The sequence below is a fragment of the Pogona vitticeps genome, chromosome 2 (genome assembly GCF_051106095.1).
Source record: "Pogona vitticeps strain Pit_001003342236 chromosome 2, PviZW2.1, whole genome shotgun sequence".
Taxonomy (NCBI): Eukaryota; Metazoa; Chordata; class Lepidosauria; order Squamata; family Agamidae; genus Pogona; species Pogona vitticeps.
Window position 1 is genome coordinate 68,969,494 of NC_135784.1, and position 22,966 is coordinate 68,992,459.

General features: G+C 39.8%; 1 protein-coding gene across 4 annotated transcripts in view; it reads left to right on the forward strand.

The window, feature by feature from the left end:
* Window positions 1-22,966, forward strand: part of FGD3 (FYVE, RhoGEF and PH domain containing 3) — a 137,602-nt gene extending 114,636 nt beyond the window's left edge. For all 4 annotated transcript variants that reach the window (XM_072989649.2, XM_078385341.1, XM_078385342.1 and 1 more), the window contains exons 17-19: window positions 10,783-10,926; window positions 13,765-13,905; window positions 21,711-22,966. In XM_072989649.2, coding sequence (XP_072845750.2) covers window positions 10,783-10,926; window positions 13,765-13,905; window positions 21,711-21,935 — 510 coding nt within the window. In that variant the 3' untranslated portion in view covers window positions 21,936-22,966. The remainder of the gene's footprint in view (window positions 1-10,782; window positions 10,927-13,764; window positions 13,906-21,710) is intronic.

Here is a 22,966-nt window from a genome sequence, read left to right on the forward strand (position 1 = left end):
TCTTTGTCTCAGCTGCTCTGCATTTATCCCATGTCTGGCAAACACCAGTTTTTTAAACTCTGCAAAATCTTTCATCAGTTCCTCAGGCATCTCGGCATAAACCTCAGCCAGGCTACCACTGATTAAAGACCGCATGATGGTCATCTTCTCAGTTTCCCTCACTGAGAAGTCCACAAACGCTCTTTCCACCAAGGAAAAGAACACCTCGGGACAATCTCCCTTGTGGTACACAGGGAATTTCTTCAGGTCAGCTTTAGACAGTTGGCCTCCCTCAGAATCCCTATTATTATTATTGTTCTGGTTCATCAGTTCCAGTTTTCTTAATTCAAACGCCATTCTCTCTCTCTCCAATCTTTCCTCCCTCTCCATTCTCTCTCTCTCTCTCTCTAATTCAAATTGCCGCTGTTTCTCCCTTTCCTCCCTTCTTTCTCTCTCTAACCTTTCTTCTCTTTCCCTTTCCTCCATTTCAAATTGCCTCATCCTCAGTTCATGCTGTTGGGCTATGAGCAATTTTCTAAGTTCTGGGTTCTGCTCTCCTGTGCTGTCACCCTGCACTGAGCCAAATTCATCCTCAGAACCTTGGTCAATCTGGGGGTCTTTCACGTCACTCATTTCGGCCATCTGGCTTCGAGTCAAGGGCATAATCCCCCCTCAGAACAGGCTGCTTTAAAAAGTCAAGCCTCAAAATAAAACGACCACTTTTTTCCTTCTTGCCTCAGAACCAGCCTTCTCTAGGCTGCTGTTCTTTCAGCACTAACTTGCAACAGTTGCGAATCCGAGCCTACCCCCCTCTGCTGGGCCTCTCAGCTGGCAAGCTAGCTCACTGTTACTACGCAGTTTTGCCTCAGCTTTTTCCCGCCAAAACTAGGCTGCCTCAGAGCACCTTAATCTAAGTCTCCCCAGTTGGCACGTTCTTCTACTAGCGCACCTCCCCGTGAGGTACACCTAGAAGATTACCTACGCGCCTCAGACTGTCCCTGACTAGACCCCCCTTGCTCTGGGCACACTTGCCAAGGCTTTGCTGGACCACTGGACAACTGGACCAGTCGTATCCCACCCGCTGGACACCAATCAATGTGACAAACCCAGACCTACTGGGATATGTCACACAGTTACACTAAGCTGCCACCAACCATTCCCTGTAAGAAGTCACACAGACCAGGGATGGATTTTTAAACAATAAAAAGAATAAGGTTTATTTAAATACACACAGGGAAAAATAAACAATCAGGTGAATAGGATAAAGTAACGTGGCTTATTCTCACTCATACAAGCATACAGTTTGGTTCACACAGAACCCTTAACTTGAAGCACAGACCCTGAACCTATCAGTTCTGGCTAACCAACAGACACCTGAACCTATCAGGTTGGTACTCTGACACACAGTAGTACCCTGTCTGACACTCAGACTCCCACAACAGCTTCTTCTTCCCAGCTGCTGCTTCGTCACATCCCAGTGTCTCTCAGCATCTCTCTCTCACCACACAGGCATCTCATATTTATACAGTACAGCCCCTCCTCCTGATGTCCCGCCTTCCACTCCCCATAGGATGGAACTTTCCCTCCAAACCCATGACAGACAGGTAACATCAGTGCTGTATGTAACACCTTTGAAAAAGTGTTCCATGATATTCTGCTTAGCAAACTGACTAAGTGTGGGCTGGATAGAATAACTGTCAAGTTTTTATTAATGACTTGGATGAGGGAGTGCAGAGAATACTTATCAAATATGCGGATGAAACAAAATTGAATAGAATCGCTAATACCTTGGAACAGTGTTCCCCAACCTTGGGCCTCCAGATGTTTTCGGACTACAACTCCCAGAAGCCTTCACCACCACCACTGCTGGCTAGGATTTCTGGGAGTTGAAGTCCAAGATCATCTGGAGGCGCAAGGTTGAGGACCACTGCCTTGGAAGACAGGAACAAAATTCAAAAAGATTTTGATAGGATTGACCACTGAGATGAAAATAACAGAATGAAATTTACTAGGGATACATGCAAAGTTGGTCCCCTCATCATGCCATCCTTCATGCCAACCAAGCTCTGGGACATTAGAATCACTTGTCTGAAGAAGGCTGATTTTCCACTAAGGGCCTGTGTTGCATTCTCAAAATTTTGGAGGACACAGACAGTTTGACCCATAATGCCCCACTCTTCTTTGCCCAGAGGAGCAGCCATACCAGTAAAACTCTCCAGTGCCAAATCATGGGGTGCCCTTTGCTGCTCAAGCACCCTTTCAAACAGCTAGAAAATGAAGTTCCATCACATCGCCACATCCTAAATTAGGGGTGCAATGGCAATCTCAATTTTTCTTGCCTTTGCTGCAATAGCTTACTGCCTCAGACACTGTGCTGAAAATACTGTGCCACCTTTCTGGCCTACTCAGTTATATTAGGCATGTGTGTGTCCATACCCTGAAAAGCACACCAAACTATTGAGAGTGTGAACAATACACCCCATTGTTATCATCTTCCCAGCTGTGACCAAGACCTTGCCTTTCAGTAGCTGAACTCCACTGCTTCAGCATGTTCTTCAGAGCCTCTTGCATGTTGTGAGCTGTGTGGCTATCATCCATCATAGCCACATTGAACAGGGCCCAACTGTGTCCTGCCCATATATAAAATTTTTAACTTTATAAAAGTGTGTGTGTGCTGTTAAGTTGATTCCAACTTGTGGTGACCCTTCCCAGTGTTTTCTAGGTAGAGAATACACAGAAGTGGTTTGCCAGTCTCTTCTTCTGGAGGTGCCCTGGGATTGTGCAGCTTGCCCAAGGCTACACAGGACAGTTCTTTTCTCAAGAGCGACAGTGGAAAATCAAACTCCCAAACTCTGGCTCCACAGACAGATACATAAACCACTGAGCTATAAAAATAGCCAATATTAAAACATCTAATAAACAAACTTAAATATAAATATTTAAATCTGGCACCATCCTGCAACTTCATTTGGGATGGCAATTAGTAATGGGGGTGCCAGTTCTGCCACAGACCTATGGAATAGTGTTTTCCACCAGTGAGAAGGGCTGGCCATCCAGGGCTCTCATCTCTCCTAGGTGACAAGTATTCCTGACATTTCTGTGTTTGTAGAAGGCCTTTTCCCCTCTAAGCTCCTCAGGGGTCACCTGAGATGTGGGTCTGGCACTTGCTGCCTCCCACCTCTTGCTGTTTGCCCATCTACCTCCCTGTCTCTCTGGTGGCTTAACCTCTACTTTCTGATGACTCTTAAAGAACCCATTTGCCCCCACAGTGCCCATTTCATTTGCCAGCAGCAATGCCCCGAGCTGAGTCTTCAGGTGGCTGAGCATGCTACTATTGGAGAGGTTGTGCAAGTCCTTTCCTATAGTTAAGCACCTTCTTGCATTGCATGAACTCAGCCATGTGAGCATCTGTGGCACAGTGTTTAAAATGCTTCCAGATTATTGATTTCTTGGGAGCTTCATTTTATGACTGCATGTTTCTAAGAGGGATTGCTAACTTGTCATCACTACTAGTTCCAGCAGTTGATGGGGTAAGCACAACTGGAGGGGCAAGGGTGATTTCAGTGTCACATTTTTCTGAAATAGGGCCCACCCGAGTCCCTTCAGTCTGTTCCTCCCTCATGTCAGATGTGCATGTATTTCAGGGGAGTTCCTACCAACCACAATGCTGCTTTGCACATGAGAGATTTTCTGGGATTGGGGGCTGGGAGTAAATCCCTTCTTGAATATGATGGAGGTGTGTCGATATGGAAGGCAGTGTCTGGTGCTCTTCATAAATCCCTTTCCCAGCCACACAAGTGCCAATGCCATCCTTGTCCTTCTCTAGCACGTCAGCTGTTTGGGAGAAAATGTCCCTCCTTAACTGTCTTTTTTTGTTCCTTGCCCTGGTTGCCTTGCACAAAAAGATGTCACAGGAATGTGTCTGAGGTTCACACATCTCTATCCTACCTTGAACCAGAGGCTTCTCTGCCACCTCCTTGGCAGAGAAACACGCACCGTCTACTGCTGCCTGCTGCTGTTTCTTAGCGTCAGTGCTGAACAAGGCAGTTGGGTGACAGATACTGTTTGAGGGGCTCATAAAAGCCATTGTAGCCTGTCTTTTTTCCTCTTTGTCTCCCATTCCTCTTAAGAGAAGCTGCTGTAGCAGCTGCAGGCAGCATTCCCAAGGGTTTACTTCTACCACACTCATATTTCACACTGCCTGTGGATTCTACCCAAAGAACAGTATATGATTCTGCTTCAGAATAACACAACCCTTCCAATAAAAATCACACAGAGATACACAAGCAAAATCTTAATGTATCTGTCTCTATATAACAAAATTTTATTCTCCTGCCTGAAATACCCCCAAAGGGCCTAAGCCTAAAATAATATTTCCCTATTAATTTATAAGGTATTATTCTATGAATCTACTACTCCTAAATCTTACTCCTAACTATATTCACTCCTCCAAAAAAAATAAAAAAATAAAAAAAATTTAAAAATCCCTCTGGTTTATGAATGTGGGATATTATGCTTCTGTATGCATGATTCAAAACACCAGCAAATGGCCCAACACTGCAGCACAATATTGTCCCTGTGTTATCAGCAGAAAAAAAGAAGGTGAGCTTTACATAGCAAAAGGCAGTCTGAATGTTTACAGTACTAGTGGTGGCAGTCAGTATGATCTACAGAATACCCTCTTGTGCTCACTGACATCAAGCAAGGGAAAATATCAAAAGCTGACTCTTTTTCATCAGTTAATCACTTCTCATCCAAACACAAAATAATTGTTAGGGCTATTTTTCAACAAATGTGAATGATAGTTTCAAAGTTATAATTTTTTGTTTGGCCTGCCTCTGGTTTTTTTTTTTTTAATTATCTTGTAAAATGTTCATGGGGTCACAAAGAGTCGGACACGACTAAACGACTAAACAACAACAACAAAGTTCATTTCCTCTGCTGCACAGTAACATAGCTGACTACCATGCATCTATAATTAAGTAAACAATATACAAGAGGTGTAGAAAATGTAAATGCAAGAGGATGTTCAGAAAAAAGAGAAAACTGCTAAAATGTAGGCTTGTACCAGAGCATATCCTAATAGCAAATGCTATGGGGGTTTATAAACAGCTATGCCCACCATTCAATTGGAAAGAAAGATATCTTCTGGTATTCGTGAAGGCTTTCACGGCTGGGATCTAATGGTTGTTGTGGGTTTTTCGGGCTCTTTGGCCGTGTTCTGAAGGTTGTTCTTCCTAACGTTTCGCCAGTCTCTGTGGCCGGCATCTTCAGAGGATAGCACTCAGAGCCCAAAGAGCCCGAAAAACCCACAACAACCATATCTTCTGGTGTCTGTACCTGCATCCAGACTTCATTGGTATAGACGTATCATTTATAGGTTTTGCTCTCAACCCCGTCCCCTTGGGAAAGCCATGGCAACCTCAGTCAGGAGACATGAGTTCTCTGCTGCTGCACCCTTTGGTGCCAAAGTGTCTTTAAGTTCAGTTTCTCAAGAAATCACTCCAGGATGTCTGAGTAGTAGGCTTTAGTTTCCCTTCTTCCATAAGCTAGCAGAAACCTAGCTTTTTGCTTTCTCATCTATGGAAGTAAATATGACTCCAAATATTAGCAATTATTATTACAGATGTTTGGAAGTATCAAATTTGGATTTGGATATATTTGGAACTACCAAATATGGCATTACTTGCTGAATTCCAAATATTTCCAAATTTGAATGCATATCCCTAGTGTTTTTTCATTTTCATCTCAGTGCCTGAAATACCTTTACCTTCAGACATAGTGTGAAACCCTGGGAAATTTCAATCATGATACTGCAAGCTTTGTTGCACAGATGCCCCCTCCCCCTTTCTTGTGGTATAAAAGAGCAGCAAATAGGTAGCCATTGACATATTTTTCCCTTTTGCTACTCCTGAGGACAGATCCTTGTATGAATTTTTACTTCATGTCCTCCACTAACACTTATCTATAAATACTAAGCTTCCTCACTAGGCGTGGGTTGATATTTGCTGTTCCTTCTCAGGTAACAATAATGGTCTCATAAGAACATAAGAAGAGCCCAGATGGATCAGACCAAGGGCCCATCTAGTCCAGCTGCATATGAGACATCTAGACACCTGTTTCCTGATACCCCTCTCCTGCATCTGGTATTTCGAAGTACTTTCCTTTTAAGCCTGGAAATTATACATCCCCACCATGGCTTGTAACCTGTGATGGACATTTCCTCCAGAAATCTGTCCAATCCCTTTTTTAAAGGCATCTAGGCCAGATGCCATCATCATATCCTGTGGCAAGGAGTTCCACAGACCAATAACACGCTGGGTAAAGAAATATTTTCTTTTGTCTGTTCTCACTCTCCCAACACCCAATTTGAGAGGATGTCCCCTGATTCTGGTATTGCTGGTGTGTACACATGAATATGAACATAAAGTTCCTGTGTCCTTTTTTTAGAAAAATAACAAGAATTAGTTGTAGGTTTCCCGGGCTGTTTGGCTGTGTTCTGAAGGTTTTTCTTCCTAACGTTTCTCCAGTCTCTGTGGCTGGCATCTTCAGAGGACAGGAGCCAAATAGTCTGAAAAACCTACAACAGCCATCAGATCCCGGCTGTGAAAGCCTTCGCGAATACTTAACAAGAATTGCTTAACTTTTAACTCTATCCACTTCACTTTCCCATGCATCATCTGACTGCATAGAAATCTTTGTGTACTAGTAAGCAAGCACATTTATGGTGATACATATACTGTATGCATTTTACAGGAAACAGTCTTCTCCAAACCCAAATAATGTTTAGACTTCATCTCAACCTCTCATCTTCCCTCCTTGTAAAGTTCTCTAGGCATTCTGCTGATAAAGGGAAATGCTTTGTAAAAATAAGCCTAATAATAATAATAATAATAATAATAATAATAATAATAATAATAATAATAATAATAATAATAATAATAATAATAATGATGATAATAATGATAATAATGATAATAATGATAACAACAACAATAACAATAACAACAACAACAATAATAATAATAATAGTAATAATAATATAAAGTAATAAAATAATAAAATAATAAGACTAAGAGTAAGAGCAATCATAGTCTTAGAACTGCAGAGCTGGAAGGGACCCTATGGATCATCAAGTCCTGCCTTAATCAGAGTACAGTAAGATTTCTCATTCCACGGCTCTTTCTAGGACATGAAAGGCCACTGTTGTTTAAACTGATGCTTTCACTTAATGCCTTTTCAATATGTGAGCCAATTAAATGTTTAACAGATTATGAGCTATTCGGTCACTCACAGCCATGCTCAGTAAAGACTGCTGTAACTCTTCCCAAAATAGCAGAATCAGATTGGTTCAGCTAGCTTCATACTCCTACAGCTATGATGACTCTCAGAACCCACAATAGAAGTATCTCTATCTGTTCTGTGTCACCCTTCCTCTTTCAGGAAATAGTGGGGAAAATTCTAAACAAAACAAAAACTTGCTATTCCTCCAATAGTTTGGAGAAATATGTTATCTAGTATACAGTCATGTGACAAAGAAAGTACACCCTCTTTGAATGTCATAGTTTTACGTATCAGGACATAGTAAAAATAATCTAATCTTTAGCAGGTCTGAAAATTAGATAAATACAACCTCAGATGAACAAAAACACATGACATATTACACCATGTCATAATTTATTTAACAAAAATAAGGCCAAAATGGGGAAGCTCCTTGGAATATTATGCAGCACACCCGGAGAAACAGATGGCCATGATATTCTTGGATGCAGAGAAAGCCTTCGATAATCTTGATTGGAATTTTATGATATATTTGCTGGAAACACTACAAGTTGGAGAAAGATTTTTGAAGCTAATTAAAGCAATATATACCCAACAAAAGGCAAAAGTGAGAATTAACGGCGAGCTGTTGAAAGAAATACAAATACAGAAAGGTACCAGACAGGGGTGTCCACTCTCTCCACTACTATTTATCTTGACTTTAGAAATATTAACTGAACAAATCAGAGATAAAAAGGAATTGAAAGGATTGAAAGTAAAAGGCCAAATCTATAAACTTCAGGCTTTTGCAGACGACTTAGTCATTATACTGGAAGATCCAGTGCATTCAATAGAAGACCTGATGGCAACGTTGAAAAACTTTGGTGATATGGCAGGAATGAGAATAAACCAAAAGAAAACAAAAATGCTTACAAAAAATATAAGAGAACAAGAACGGCAGAAGTTAATAGAGAAAACAAACTTCCAAGGGGATATTTAGGGATCCAAATTACTATTTAAAGATAATTATATGAAATTGATGAAGGAGATACACAACAATTTGGAGAAATGGGATAAACTACAATTATCGTTGTTGGGAAGGATTGCGGCGATTAAAATGAGTGTCTTGCCAAAAATCCTATTCTTATTTCAGACAATTCCTATCATATTAAAACAGACCTTTTCCCAAGAACTTAATAAAATAATCATGAGATTTGTATGGCAAGATAAAAAACCAAGAATTAAAATTAAGGCAATGCAAGATGCTAAACAGAGGGCTGGCTTTGGTCTTCCATATTGGGTTCTGTATTAAAGATCTTGTATTTTAGATTGGATAAAAGAATGGATAACTTTGGAAAATGATAGATTATTTAACTTGGAAGGACATGATTTACAATTAGGCTGGCATGCTTATCTATGGTATAAAAAGGATAAAGAGCAAAAGCATTTTCATTTACATATGATAAGAAGAGCTTTATTGGGAATGTGGAGAAAGATTATACAACAAATACATCACAAAACACCTGTATGGGTATCATCTATTGAGGCCTTTACACAACCTAATCTCATAACAAAAGCAAAACTTTTAAAATACCAAGATTTATTTAAAAAGGATGGTGAATTAAGGTCTAAAGAAGAGCTAGAGGCACAGAATATCTATAAAAGCCGAAGTTTTAGCAGTTTGCTGGTCTGGAGCATTCAAGTTTGTGTTAACACAATGCCAAGGAGGAAACATATCAACAGTTATCGTAGAGAAGCTATTGTTACTGCCTATCAATCTGGGAAAGGTTATAAGCCATTTCCAAGCAATTTAAAGTCCATCATTCTTTGGGATGATGGACTTTAAATTGTTTGGAAGATAATTCACACATCAAAAACATTCAAGGCAGTTGCAAGTTGGTCCAAGAATGGATGTCCAAGAACATTCACCCCAAGGTCAGACTGTGCAATGTTCAGAGAAATTGAAAAAAAAAAACCAGACACAGACTTTACATTTCAGACTCTACAGGCCTCAGTTAGCATGTTAAATGTTAAAGTTCATGACAGTACAATTATAAAAGAATGAAGAAATTTGGTTCATTTGGAAGGGTTGTAAGGAGAAAAAGAACATGACAGCACAGTTTAGGTTTGCCAAGTTGCATCTGGAGATACCACAAGACTTCTAGAACAATGCCCTTTGGACAGATGAGAGCAGAGTGGAGATGTTTGGCCATAATGCACAACAACACATTTGGCAAAAAACAAACACAGCATATGAGCATAAACACCTCAGACCAATTGCCAAACATGGTGGTGGAGGGTTGATGATTTGGGCTTTTGCAGTCACAGGACCTGGGCAACTTGCAGTTATTGAGTCAACCATGAACCAGAGTGGTTCATACACCAAAGTCTTCTAGAGTCAAATGTGAGGCCATCTGTCTAACAGCTAAAGCGACATTGGATCATGCAACAGGACAATGAACCCAAGCACACCAGCAAATCTACAATAGAATGACTGAAAAAGGAAAAATTCTAGGTGTTGGGATGTCCCGGTCAAAGTTCAGACCTCAGCCCGATTGCAGTGCTGTGGTGAGCCTTTAAGAAAGCTGTGCACAAACAAATGTCCACAAACCTCAATGAACTGAAGCAATGTTGTAAAGAAGAGTGGGCCAAAATTCCTCCACAACAATGTGAGAGACTGATAAAGTCATACAGTTACTTCAAGTTCTTGCTGCTAAAGTTATTGCTCTACAAGCTATTGAATGATAAGCTGCACTTACTTTTTCCACACATGGCTTCTCCATTTTGGCTTTATTTTTGTTAAATAAATCATGACACGGTGTAATATATTGTTGTTTATCTGAGGCTACATTTACCTAATTTTCAGACCTGCTAAGGACCAGATGATTTTTATTATGTCCTGATATGTAAAACTATAGAATTCAGAGGGTGTACTTTTTTCTTCCCTTTCTCTCTTGCTATAAAGGAAATAGAGTTTTCTGTTTTATAATATGGGTAATTGTTTCTATATGGTCCCTGAGAATGCCTAATAAATAACCAGACCAGGTCCTGTATGAACAGATTTACAGATGTGCTGAAAATGCTGAGTTCATGCTGAATTGCTGAACTCACAATGATTCAAGTTGATGTCATATTTACAGAGCACCAGTTAGTGTCCTTTCGTAGATGGAGCTGTACTCAATTTGTATTTCGATGAGCTTCCAAGAAATTGAATAAATATTTAATTCAGTGTAGCCAGATGCCTTTTTATAACACTGAACAAAAAGGCTAATAATCTTCAGAGGCATTACTTTGCCTTTTTAAATCCCTGATTAGATAGAGTCATAGAAAATAACTCAGAACAGCAAAGAAATCCCATGCTGTTAAATAAGTGGGGGAAGCAGCAGAGAAATATATTAGAAATTGGGCCTGAAAATTACTCCAGACCATGACTATTACTCCAGATCACTGTTTGCAGGAGAAGAAAGCGAAGGGTTTCTAATCATAAGAAGAGTTTGTCTTGGATAACTGAATCAGAAATCAAATGCTGTGTTTTTAATCCAGGTTATCTGTGCAAAATGCTCTGAATTTAAAACACTTGCTGATAACAGCCGCCAGAACCGAGTGTGTAAAGACTGTTTTCATCTGCTGTCAGCAACGCTTGGCAATGAAGGTTCAGGAGAACAAAAGAAGAAGTTCACCACTGAGGTACATTTATGTCTTAACTCCAAGGTTAAGCTGGTCTGAGCAAAAGCATCGTTTTCATTGTGAAAGTCTGCTTGCGGTCTACCTTGGCCTGCACTGCTATGGAACCTGGTAGGGTGCCTGTGAAGGGGGAAGTCCTTGGATAGAGAAAGAACTTCAGGCTTACAAATCTCCCCTGTTGTAGATAAAGAAGCCTCTGACGCCCTTCCTATTCCACTGTGGCACTCCAGCAGTAACAGCAAGAAGGAGGGTGGACTGAGGGAGATCAAAAGAGGCACATTCATGTGCTCTAAAGAGAGTTGTTATTTCTGTAAGTTGTTTCAGCCTGGTTTCAATGTAGTGTACAACTGATCTTGGAGAAAGATCCTTTTGTTCCAAAATGCACTGGGCTGTGTAAATTTGCATTCTTCGTACAGGTACTTGTAAGAATCAATTGGCCATTTTTTAAAAATCAAATAAAATTTTGGTAGCACCTTCCTAATGGACTAAGACTAAAGCCTATTCCTACAGTCTTTCTTGCATGGCAGACTTTAGATTTTTTTTTTTACCTCTATGGCTCCAGGGAGAGCCAGATGTACAAATGACGGTACTGTGTGCAGAAGTCAGTATGGACCTGTGATAGGGACTGTAAACCTCTTTGGGACTTTTAAGTTGTGTATAAATTGTGGAACATTAGGTGTGCTGCAGAAGTTTGGGCATAAACTATCTGACTGATTTCCCAGCCCCAAATGATTTTCTCTATATATTTTTCTTCCTCATGCTGCAGAATTAAAACGATGGCCAAAATTTGCAGCTTTTTCTGCCAAGACGCGTCCTCTGGCAATCACTTCTCTCAGCCTGGTTTCTGACTGACTGCCTCTATCCAAATTCTGCTCTTGGGATCTTGTTAGTTTTAAAGCATATTAGACCTTCTCTTAGATCTCACAGATAGCTTGCACAAAACAGAGGAACATAGTGGCTACCATGATCTACTAATTTATGAATCAGCAATTTTTTGAGGAAGAAGAGTTTCACGGCCTATGTGGTGTTAATAAATTATCTTGCTCTTCCATTTTGAAATTTGCTTCTAGTGTTCAGAAAACTACTATTGAGCAATAGTCTGTCCTTAAATCTAAATTTTCTGATAATCCTAAAAGCCATACAGATTTTTAGAAGTCACTGAAGTGTAGCCTGTTCTCTGAAATAAAGCCCCTTGGTATCAATTAAAAGGGAGTATTTTTCTGTAATAATGTTAGACATTTAATTCTGCACAAAGTCTTTGAGGTTTGGTTAAAATGCACCAGGGAAATGGGGAAAAATAGAGTCTAATCTGAGCTATTTCTGCTAGGAGGTACAGTAATTGATATACATCCAAGGGTTATAGCTAAGCAAATGCCTCTAAGATTAAGGGTTCTAGTGTTTCTCTGAAATTAGTAATTCATGAGTTCACTGAGTCTTGATGGTTTGGCTCCTTGTTAGATTTATTAGGTACAGACAGAAGACTTGCGGAGATTTGTTGTATAATTGTATATACAGAATATAGGAGCTTCCTCATTTTTGTTCTAGGGACCTCAGGGAATTATTAAATGATTTCTTGCCCACCACCGTGCACATGTGCGCACATGCACATGCACACACACACACACACACACACACACACACACACACACACACACACACACACACACAGAGAGAGAGAGAGAGTCTCAAATGTGCTATTACACAGGAGGATTTTGACTTCCTGAAACTGGAGGTGAAATCTTTTTTCTAGTGAATTCTATAAGAATACAAATGGTTTTTGTCATTTCATAGAATTCTGTACGTATCTCTGTCATCTCTAAGCTGTTTTCCTGGGGGTGGTATGCTTACCTGGAGTGTGCTCGTTCCACCCAGCCTACCTAATATCTCTTCACATAATGTTAAAAATTATGCACCACATTCTTTCCAGGCTGGGCAGTGGCAACAGCAACACAATTGACTGTTTCCTCTGCTTCTGGCTCCATGTTAAGGGAGAAATGGGGAGCATGCCCCATAGACCTGCCTCCTTATCAGAGGGTGCAACTTGTCAAAATTCAAATTATTCATGTACAAGTCCCACCTGAAAAAATGGAAGTTCAGCTGTTGCCTTTTATTATACAGGCCATAACAATGTGAGAATGAAGTGAACAGGGTGCCAGTAAATTCTGGTAGCCTTCGTGATTGCTCACAAATCATATTATCAAGAGACCTGATTTAACAAGAATGGTCTCACATTCCATGCTTCACAGATGGCATTTTTATAGTATGCTGACTGACTTTAGCCCACAATAATCCAATGTTTACTTACTTGTCAGTAAATCCTGTTCAGTGCTACGAGCTGTGCTTCCAAGCAAGCTTGGAACAGGGCTGTTGCAACACATTGGGGGAGCGGGGGGGGCATACTGTATACTTTGTGCTCATTGCTCCTTCCCTCCCTGAAACGTGGAGTTTTCATTTCTCCTTGCAGCAGTATTGTACTCTGACTCTACTCACTTGTGCTGAAGCAGCTCCCTTATTAATTTTCACTCTCCTCCCAACCTACTTTGAGCATGAAAGTAAGTGTGTCATCTTAATTGCTGTTCTCAACTTCTGCTGTGGAGGTGGAATTTTTAACATAACACTTCCAAGAACAGTGGTGGTTCAGCACCTACATTTAGGTCCTTTTATCCTTTTTCTGTGCAATGATGCTTAAACTTTTGAGTTTTTCAACCCTAGTAATCACACTTGTGTACACATTCACTATGTGTGAATAAATATTTGAACGTCAACTGTTAAGATATACCATAAAGTGTAAATGCATTCAGCTTGAGAACATGACTGTATGTTGGCTTTTTTTAAAATCAGAAACAAAGCATTTGTGGAGAAGAAAACAGTATTTTCAGCAGCTACCTCTTATTCCAAGAGAAAGGAAAAACTTGGTGTAAAGTATGGGTCACCATTCCAAAAACTGAACCTCTCGTCTTATATCTACAAGGAGGAAATCAGGTAAAAATTTCAATGTATTTCATGCACTTAAAATTGTGATCATATCTTATTCAGAAATGAAATAGAACATGAATTCTGAGGTTATATGCTGGGGCATGTAGTACTTTGTTATGAGCAGCCTGTTTGTGTGCCATGCATGAAGAATGATCCAATAAATGTGCAGATTTTTGTGAGCACACTATTTTATATTGTAATAAAATAAACCATTGCCTGGCACCATTCTGTTTCTCCATATTCTGTTTTAACAGTCGCTTTTTGTCCAGACACAATCAAATGTTGAGGCGTATCCATTTCTTTTAGAAAAGTCTATAGATTTTTAAAAATTCATTTTCAATGGGCATAAGAATTGGAATAGGGGTATAGGGGTGAGGGGGGAAGGGGTATGGATTGGGGAAGGAGTAAAAAAATTCAGAAAGCGAAAAACTATTCTTACATCCACTTGCACCATTATGCTAAATAGGAAAATAACAAAAAGAAACAATTTAGCCATTCCCTTGGACCTTCACATTCTTCTTTTATCTATCCTTTCCAAGCCATATTTCAAGTCCAATTATAAAATCATTCCCAGTGTTTGAGATGATATCATCTTGAAATGATATTTCATTGAATGGCTCTGTTAGTACATCCATCTCCGCCACTTCCAATATATTTTTTATCAACTCTTCAAGAGACATAGTATCCTCGCTGCAGTAATTACATGTATTATCAAATGTCTCATTTCTTTATCTACAATCTCAGACATAATATTCAATAAACACAATTTTGGGTTAAGTCATATCACACTAGATACATTTTTTGTAATATTTCATGTACTGATCTCCAATCATTTTTGCTTTCCTGCATGTACACCAGATATGATAAAAAGTACCCTCCTGTGTTTTACATTTCCAACATTTCTTGGATATATTTTCATACATTTTAGACATTTTAGCTGGAGTCATACGTGATCTATAAAAATCTTATGTATTTTTTCTTTAAAATTTACTGATTTTGTAGGTTTAATATTAGTCTGCCAAATTCTTGTCCAGTGTTTTAAATTAATATTATGACCAGTGTTTTGTGCCCATTTTATCATACAGTCCTTCACCACGTCATGGTTGTTGTAGGTTTTTTGGCTGTTTGGTCGTATTCTGGAGATTTTTCTTCCTAATGTTTCGCCAGTCTCTGTGGCGGGCATCTTCAGAGGACAGGAGTTAGAACTCTGTCTGTATTCATCTTCCATGTTCATATCCAAGAGATATTCATAAATTCTTTAAATTATTTTATCACTTGTTCCTAACAGTAGTTTATCAAATACAGTTTGTTCTTCATAAAAGCCCATTATTTTATCTTTCAAATACCTAAAGTCTAATTGTCGTCTCATCCACCAATCTAGAAAAACTTTCTACTCCTCTAACTCCTCTCTAGTCTTTAATGCCCCATCTTTCTTAAGCAGATCTCTATACCTCAAAATTTTGGTTAAGTCTATTAGGGTTGGCTGTGTAAATGCTTCCAATGGTGATACCCACCCCAGAATTTTACTAAGACTTTCTTATCATATAAGTATTGAAGACTTTATGATATTTAGCTTTTTGGTAGCATACAAAAGCATGCCACACCAGGTTAAGATCATGTCCCTCCAGTTTAAGCAATCTCTCATAATCCAGAGTAATCCATTCCTTAATCCAGAACAATCTATAGATTTTCATGACACACCAGTCAAAGGCTTTGCCATCATCTATATGGCAATACTGGTTTTTCTTTTGAATAGCCAGTATATTTGTATTATGATCACTAGTGCTTGTTTCTTCTCTGAAAGCACCATGGGCATTGGGCATTTCTTATTCCATATATGGTCATAAAACCTTGAGTATGCCTGGCTTGCAGAGGCAATTAATGCATTCTCTGGTGTCTTCTTTCTTCAGAATTGCAATTTATATTAAATGCTTCCAGTCTGTGGGCCATTGTTTTGTTGTTGTCCCCCCCCCCCATATTTTTGGCACGTTCTTCTGAGAATTTTGACAGATTTTATAGCTTGGAATATTTCTACTGGTATCTACTCTTGATTACAGTATTTATTTCTTCCAAGTGCTTTGCGAATGGCTTTCACTTTGCTTTCTAAAATCATGGGTCCTTCACCACTGCATTCCTTTTGAAAAGAGTTGTCATTCTTGCATCTCTTCTTTACAGTTATTCAGTGAATTGTTTCCATCTCCTTTTTATCTTATCCTTGTCATATAATGGTTGCCATGTGGTTGAGTAGCTCTGCATGTGCAATGGTATGATGTCAACAGCAGGAGCAAACTGCTACTTTTAAAAGGTGATCTGGGGGTAAACACAGTTTGTGCACAATGCAACAAACTCTCATGCACCCTGAAATTGCCAAAGAAAGTCTAATCAGCACAATTTGCTGTTACTGCCAAAGACATTGCAGGCTGTGCAACAGGATTTCAACCAGTATGTTTTGTTACCAATCTTTCAACATCTGTAGGTTATTTTTTTTTATTTCTTGGATTTTATAGAACATATCTATTGTTTTCCCCTTTTCTGTTTCTCTGCATGGATTATTGTAACAGTTCGCTTAATCTGGGAAGTTGCTTTTAGGATTCTAGTGTGAGTTTTCAGCCTTTGATCATTCCACAGTGTGTCACCTGGCTGGGAGTCCAGACTTGTAGCAGAGTCTAGTTTCCTGATGGCATTGCTTTCAGCTTCTCTGACACAGTGAAATCTTCTTGCCACATTGCATACATCGAAGAGGTTGCTGAAAGTATTAGATCCGTGCAGTTGCAGATGTGCTGAGAAACTGTTTTGATAATGTGTAAAACAAGTAGGATTCTCCAGTTGTCACATTTTTCTCAGCTAATTCACACTCACCAGAAACATATAGGTTTAATAAAGAGTTCAGTGAGCTTAGGAGTCTTAACTCCCCATTGGGTTCTTATGGGAGAAGAAGTGGAAAACCGGTAAGTCAGAATTGACTTCATGGCACACGGTTTAGTAGTAATTGTTGTTGTTGTTGTTGTTGTTTTTGCAAGATTTGAATTGCAGACAAAGCATTGTCAGGCCTTCACCCCTTCTCATCCCTATGTATTTTTCCTCTCTGGTGCCAAAAGAGTGGTGATTCATTCTTGGCTTTTAAATTCTAGATAGATTTAGGAGGGAATTGCAACACGCTTCAGCTAATGCAAGAGTTACAGGTGCAATATATTCAGTTCTTCAAAGAAACCCCTCTTGTTTATGAATGTGAGATATTGTTTTGTTTTGTTTGTTCAGTCGTTTAGTCGTGTCCGACTCTTCGTGACCCCATGGACCAGAGCACGCCAGGCCCTCCTATCCTCCACCGCCTCCCAGAGTTGTGTCAAATTCATGTTGGTTGCTTCGATGACACTGTCCAACCATCTCATCCTCGGTCGTCCCCTTCTCCTCTTGCCTTCACACTTTCCCAACATCAAAGTCTTTTCCAAGGAGTCTTCTCTTCTCATGAGATGGCCAAAGTACTGGAGCCTCAGCTTCAGGATCTGTCCTTCCAATGAGCACTCGGGGTTGATTTCCTTTAGAATTGATAGGTTTGTTCTCTTTGCAGTCCAGAGTCTCTCAAGAGTCTCCTCCAGCACCACAATTCAAAGGCATCAATTCTTCGGCGGTCAGCTTTCTTTATGGTCCAGCTCTCACTTCCATACAACACTACAGGAAAAACTATAGCTTTGAACATTTGGACTTTTGTTGGCAAGGTGATGTCTCTGCTTTTTAAGATGCTGTCAAGGTTTGTCATTGCTTTCCTCCCAAGAAGCAGGCGTCTTTTAATTTCGGGGCTGCTGTCTCCATCTGCAGTGATCATGGAGCCCAAGAAAGTAAAATCTGTCACTGCCTCCATATCTTCCCCTTCTATTTCCCAGGAGGTGATGGGACCAGTGGCCATGATCTTAGTTTTTTTGATGTTGAGTTTCAGACCGTTTTTTGCACTCTCGTCTTTCACCCTCATTACAAGGTTCTTTAGTTCCTCCTCACTTTCCGCCATCAGAGTGGTATCATCTGCATATCGGAGGTTGTTGATATTTCTTCCAGCAATCTTAATTCCAGTTTGGGATTCCTCCAGTCCAGCCTTCCGCATGATGTATTCTGCATATAAGTTAAATAAGCAGGGTGACAGTATACAGCCTTGTCGTACTCCTTTCCCAATTTTGAACCAATCCGTTGTTCCATATCCAGTTCTAACTGTTGCTTCCTGTCCCACATATAGGTTTCTCAGGAGATGGATAAGGTGGTCAGGCACGCCCATTTCTTTTAAGACTTGCCATAGTTTGCTGTGGTCCACACAGTCAAAGGCTTTTGCATAGTCAATGAAGCAGAAGTAGATGTTTTTCTGGAACTCTCTGGCTTTCTCCATAATCCAGCGCATGTTGGCAATTTGGTCTCGAGTTCCTCTGCCCCTTCGGAATCCCGATTGTACTTCTGGGAGTTCTCGGTCCACATACTGCTGAAGCCTACCTTGTATGATTTTTAGCATAACCTTGCTGGCGTGTGAGATGAGTGCAATTGTCCGGTAGTTGGAGCATTCTTTGGCACTGCCCTTCTTTGGTATTGGGATGTAGACTGATCTTTTCCAGTCCTCTGGCCACTGTTGAGTTTTCCAAACTTGTTGTCATATTGAATGTAGCACCTTAACAGCATCATCCTTTAAGATTTTAAATAGTTCAACTGGAATGCCATCACCTCCACTGGCCTTGTTGTTAGCCAGGCTTTCTAAGGCCCACTTGACCTCACTCTCTAGGATGTCTGGCTCTAGGTCAGCAACTATATTGTCTGGGTTGTCCAGGATATCCAAAACTTTCTGATATAATTCCTCTGTGTATTCTTGTCACCTCTTCTTGATGTCTTCTGCTTCTGTGAGGTCCCTTCCATTTTTGTCTTTTATCATGTCCATCTTTGCACAAAATTTTCCTCTAATATCTCCAGTTTTCCTGAACAGATCTCTGGTTTTTCCTTTTCTGTTCTTTTCCTCTATTTCTTTGCATTGTTCATTTAAGAAGGCCCTCTTGTCTCTCCTTGCTATTCTTTGGAAGTCTGCATTCAATTTTCTGTAACTTTCCCTATCTCCCCTGCATTTTGTTTCCCTTCTCTTTTCTGCTATTTGTAAGGCCTCGTTGGACAGCCACTTTGCTTTCTTGCATTTCCTTTTCTTTGGGACGGTTTTTGTTGCTGCCTCCTGGACAATGTTACGAGCCTCTATCCAAAGTTCTTCAGGCACTCTGTCCACCAAATCTAGTTCCTTAAATCTGTTCTTCACTTCTACTGTGTATTCGTAAGGGATTTGGTTTAGATTATACCTGAGTGGCCCAGTGGTTTTTCCTACTCTCTTCAGTTTAAGCTTGAATTTTGCTATGAGAAGCTGATGATCAGAGCCACAATCAGCTCCAGGTCTTGTTTTTGCTGACTGTATAGAGCTTCTCCATCTTTGGCTGCAGAGAATATAGTCAATCTGATTTCGATGTTGCCCATCTGGTGATTTCCATGTGTAGAGTCGCCTCTTGTGTTGTTGGAAAAGAGTGTTTGTGATGACCAGCTTGTTCTCTTGACAAAACTCTATTAGCCTTTGCCCTGCTTCGTTGTGAAGTCCAAGGCCAAACTTCCCTGTTGTTCCTTTTATCTCTTGACTCCCTACCTTAGCATTCCAGTCCCCCAGAATGAGAAGAACATCCTTCTTCGGTGTCAGTTCTAGAAGTTGTTGTAAATCTTCATAAAATTGTTCAATTTCAGTCTCCTCAGCAATGGAGGTTGGTGCATAAACTTGGATTATTGTGATGTTGAAAGGTCTGCCTTGGATACGTATTGACATCATTCTATCATTTTTGAGATTATATCCCATTACGGCTTTTCCCACTCTTTTGTTGACTATGAGGGCTACTCCATTCCTTCTACGGGATTCTTGCCCACAATAGTAGACATGATAATCACCTGAGTTGAAATCACCCATTCCCATCCATTTTAGTTCACTGATGCCCAGAATGTCGATGTTTATTCTTGCCATCTCCTGTTTGACCACCTCCAGCTTCCCAAGGTTCATAGATCTTACATTTCAGGTTCCTATGCAGTATTTTTCTTTCCAGCATCGGACTTTCCTTTCACTTCCAGGCACGTCCACAGCTGAGCGTCCTTTCGGCTTTGGCCCATCCACTTCATCAGCTCTGGAGCTACTTCTACTTGTCCTCCGCTCTTCCTCAGTAGCATGTTGGACGCCTTTTGACCTGAGGGTCCCATTTTCCAGCGTCATATCTTTTAGCCTTTTGTTTCTGATCATGGGGCATTCTTGGCAAAGATACTGGAGTGGAATTGCCAGTTCCTACCCCAGGTGGATTGCGTTTAGTCAGAACTCTCCACTATGACCTGTCCGTCTTGGGTGTCTCTGCACGGCATAGCCCATAGCTTCTCTGAGTTACTCAAGCCCCCTCGCCACGACAAGGCAGCAATCCATGAAGGGGTGAGATATTGTACTTTTGTTTAAACACTTTGAAATGCCGAGAAATGGCCCAATATGTATTGCTGCACAATGTCATGTTGCCACCAGGAAAAAGGATGCCAAACTTTACATAGCAAACAGCAGCCTGAATGTTGACAGCAGCCATGGCAGCAGTTAAGATGGTCTATATAGGATATCTTCCTGTGCTCATTACCATTTATTTTTGGGCATTTTAATTCCTTTTTGGCCCCAGGCAATCGGTACCTAGAGACCTGTTGAAATTGTTTGGTCTTTTGGAGGAAAGTGAATAACTGATGAAAAAAAGGAGTCAGGTTCTGGAATTTTCCCCTGCTTGGTGCTGTATTATAGTTCCTTCCTCCTAACATCTAACTTAACTTAAAAATAATTTCTATAACTAAGTAGGCCTTTGTGCTATCATACTTGATTCTGCATTGGGAACAGTAGAGTGTAGTCTTTGACCATCATTTGGTCTACATTTCAGGATGACCAAAAAAGGCAGGCATAGGGATGATGTAGCACTAAGATGATGTTTTCAAAGCATAGAGTTTTGTGTGTCATCCCTTTCAAGCAGATGAGCATAGAAAGGGATTATTTTATATAATTGTCTATGTATCACTGTTCATTAATAAAATTCCAGAGCGGTGTTCAACATTCAGCTAAACTGCAATTAAACTGAAATATGATTGTAAATATCCATAGTAAAAACCAAATCTGGAGCTCACTTTTGTAATTTGCCATGTTAATAATTTGCTGTGTTCTTGAAATCAACAGCAAAGGCAAGGACCTTCATAGTCAGAATAATAAACCAGAGAGGAGCAATTGTCAAAATCTATGTTTCTAGCATTTATAGGAAGAGAAAAGATCCTGAAGAAGTCATTGTTTTTAAGAAATGTATATCAGCTACATGGTAGGGGGAACGGGTGAGGTCCTCCAAGCTTTCAGAGTCATAGAAGGAGCAGCCAGCAGCCACGAATAACCACGGGGTTGTATGAGTGCTGTAATATTCTCTTAAGATTGCCCAGTGAGAGGCTGTCCTCTAGTTTCAATGTCATTACTAATCCAGGACTCCTTTGAAACAGAAGCATCTTGGCAGAAGAAACTGATCAATGTGGAAAGATACCATCTCAGTGGAAATTTAAAATATAATACCTCTAATGCTCAATCCCTACTAATCATTTTTAAATTCATGCTTTGCCCTCAAATAGAAGTTATGACCAAAATATTCTTGACATTCAAGTGAACTAATGGCTTCTTTTCTAAAATATTTCCCCTGTTAATCTCTTATTTTGTGTTGAAGTCCAAACTTTTTTTACTCTCATGTCTGCCTTCCCTCCTCTGTCTGTTTTAGGATGGACGGATTCCACGCAGCATACCCTTACCAGGCTATGAAGTTGACTTGCCACAATCGGGTGAGAAGTTCGAAACAAAATATGTTTTCAAACTCTGCCAGTCGCAGCAGACTGTGTACTTCAGTGCTGAGGATGAAGAGTTGCAAACAAAATGGATGGAAGTTCTCGCCAAAGCAGCTAAAGGAGAGGTTCACAATGTGAGCGAAGAAGCCACTAATCCCTAACGTCTTTTCATGTTGTCCAAACTATTCCAGGAAGGGGAAAAAATCATCTGAACTTGGTAGTCATGGCACTTTGGAAATCTCCATGGCTTTCTACTTCTGTGTGTCCATGTAGAGGAATCTCAGTGGTTTCTATTTGACTCTCTCTTTTGATTCTACATTCATAATGTGCAGTACTGATTATCCAGGTTATATCATGTTCGATGGAATAAGTAGGTGTTGTTAATGGTGTTTATGTTGATATTAATGGCAAAGGTGAAAAAAAGAGGAGGAGAAAGCATTAATTTAATCACAGGTAATTAGAAAACCATCCGTTCTCTGCTCTTCCTTCCCCTGTATCTTTGTTCATTTCAGTTGCTGTTTGAGTGAAGGATGTGCAGTCTGTGAATTACAAAAGTGTTTCTTTTAAGTTAAAAGTTGTACAAGGCTTGTGGCTGGCCACTGACATTCTGTTCTCTTTGTTTTTGTTTTGTTTCTGTTTCTGTTTAATAAGACCTCTCTGCCGTTTAAATAATGAAATGGGATTCATTTCTTTTGGTAACACTGCCCGTTCTTGAAATGATTTTTTTTTTCACAACTCAAATACTGTAGAGTGTATTTCTAAAGTCTTCTGAAAGCCATTGTAGAAGACATTTTGAGATTTCAAATATCAAGCATTTCTATATATATATTTATATATATGAATATATTTGGTTTTTTTTACTTTTTACCTACACTTTTCTTATTTCTTTATATGATCTCCTTTTTTAATGTATGTAAGCAACATTTTATACTACGAACTGGGATATTACCAATATATGAACATTTTTAATATCCCCAGTAAGGTAATCCTTTTTGTTTAAGATGATTAACTTTTTTGGGTAACCAAGGATTTATTTATATAATTTGTAAATACCACATGTTAAGCATTTTTTTTACAAAATTGATCTGAGACTTAGTCATCAGATTAATGCAGCTGTATAATTGAATTTGTTGCCAGTTTCCTTTTGTTTGCAAAAGTATTTATGTATGCAAATAAAAATCCATGCCATTGA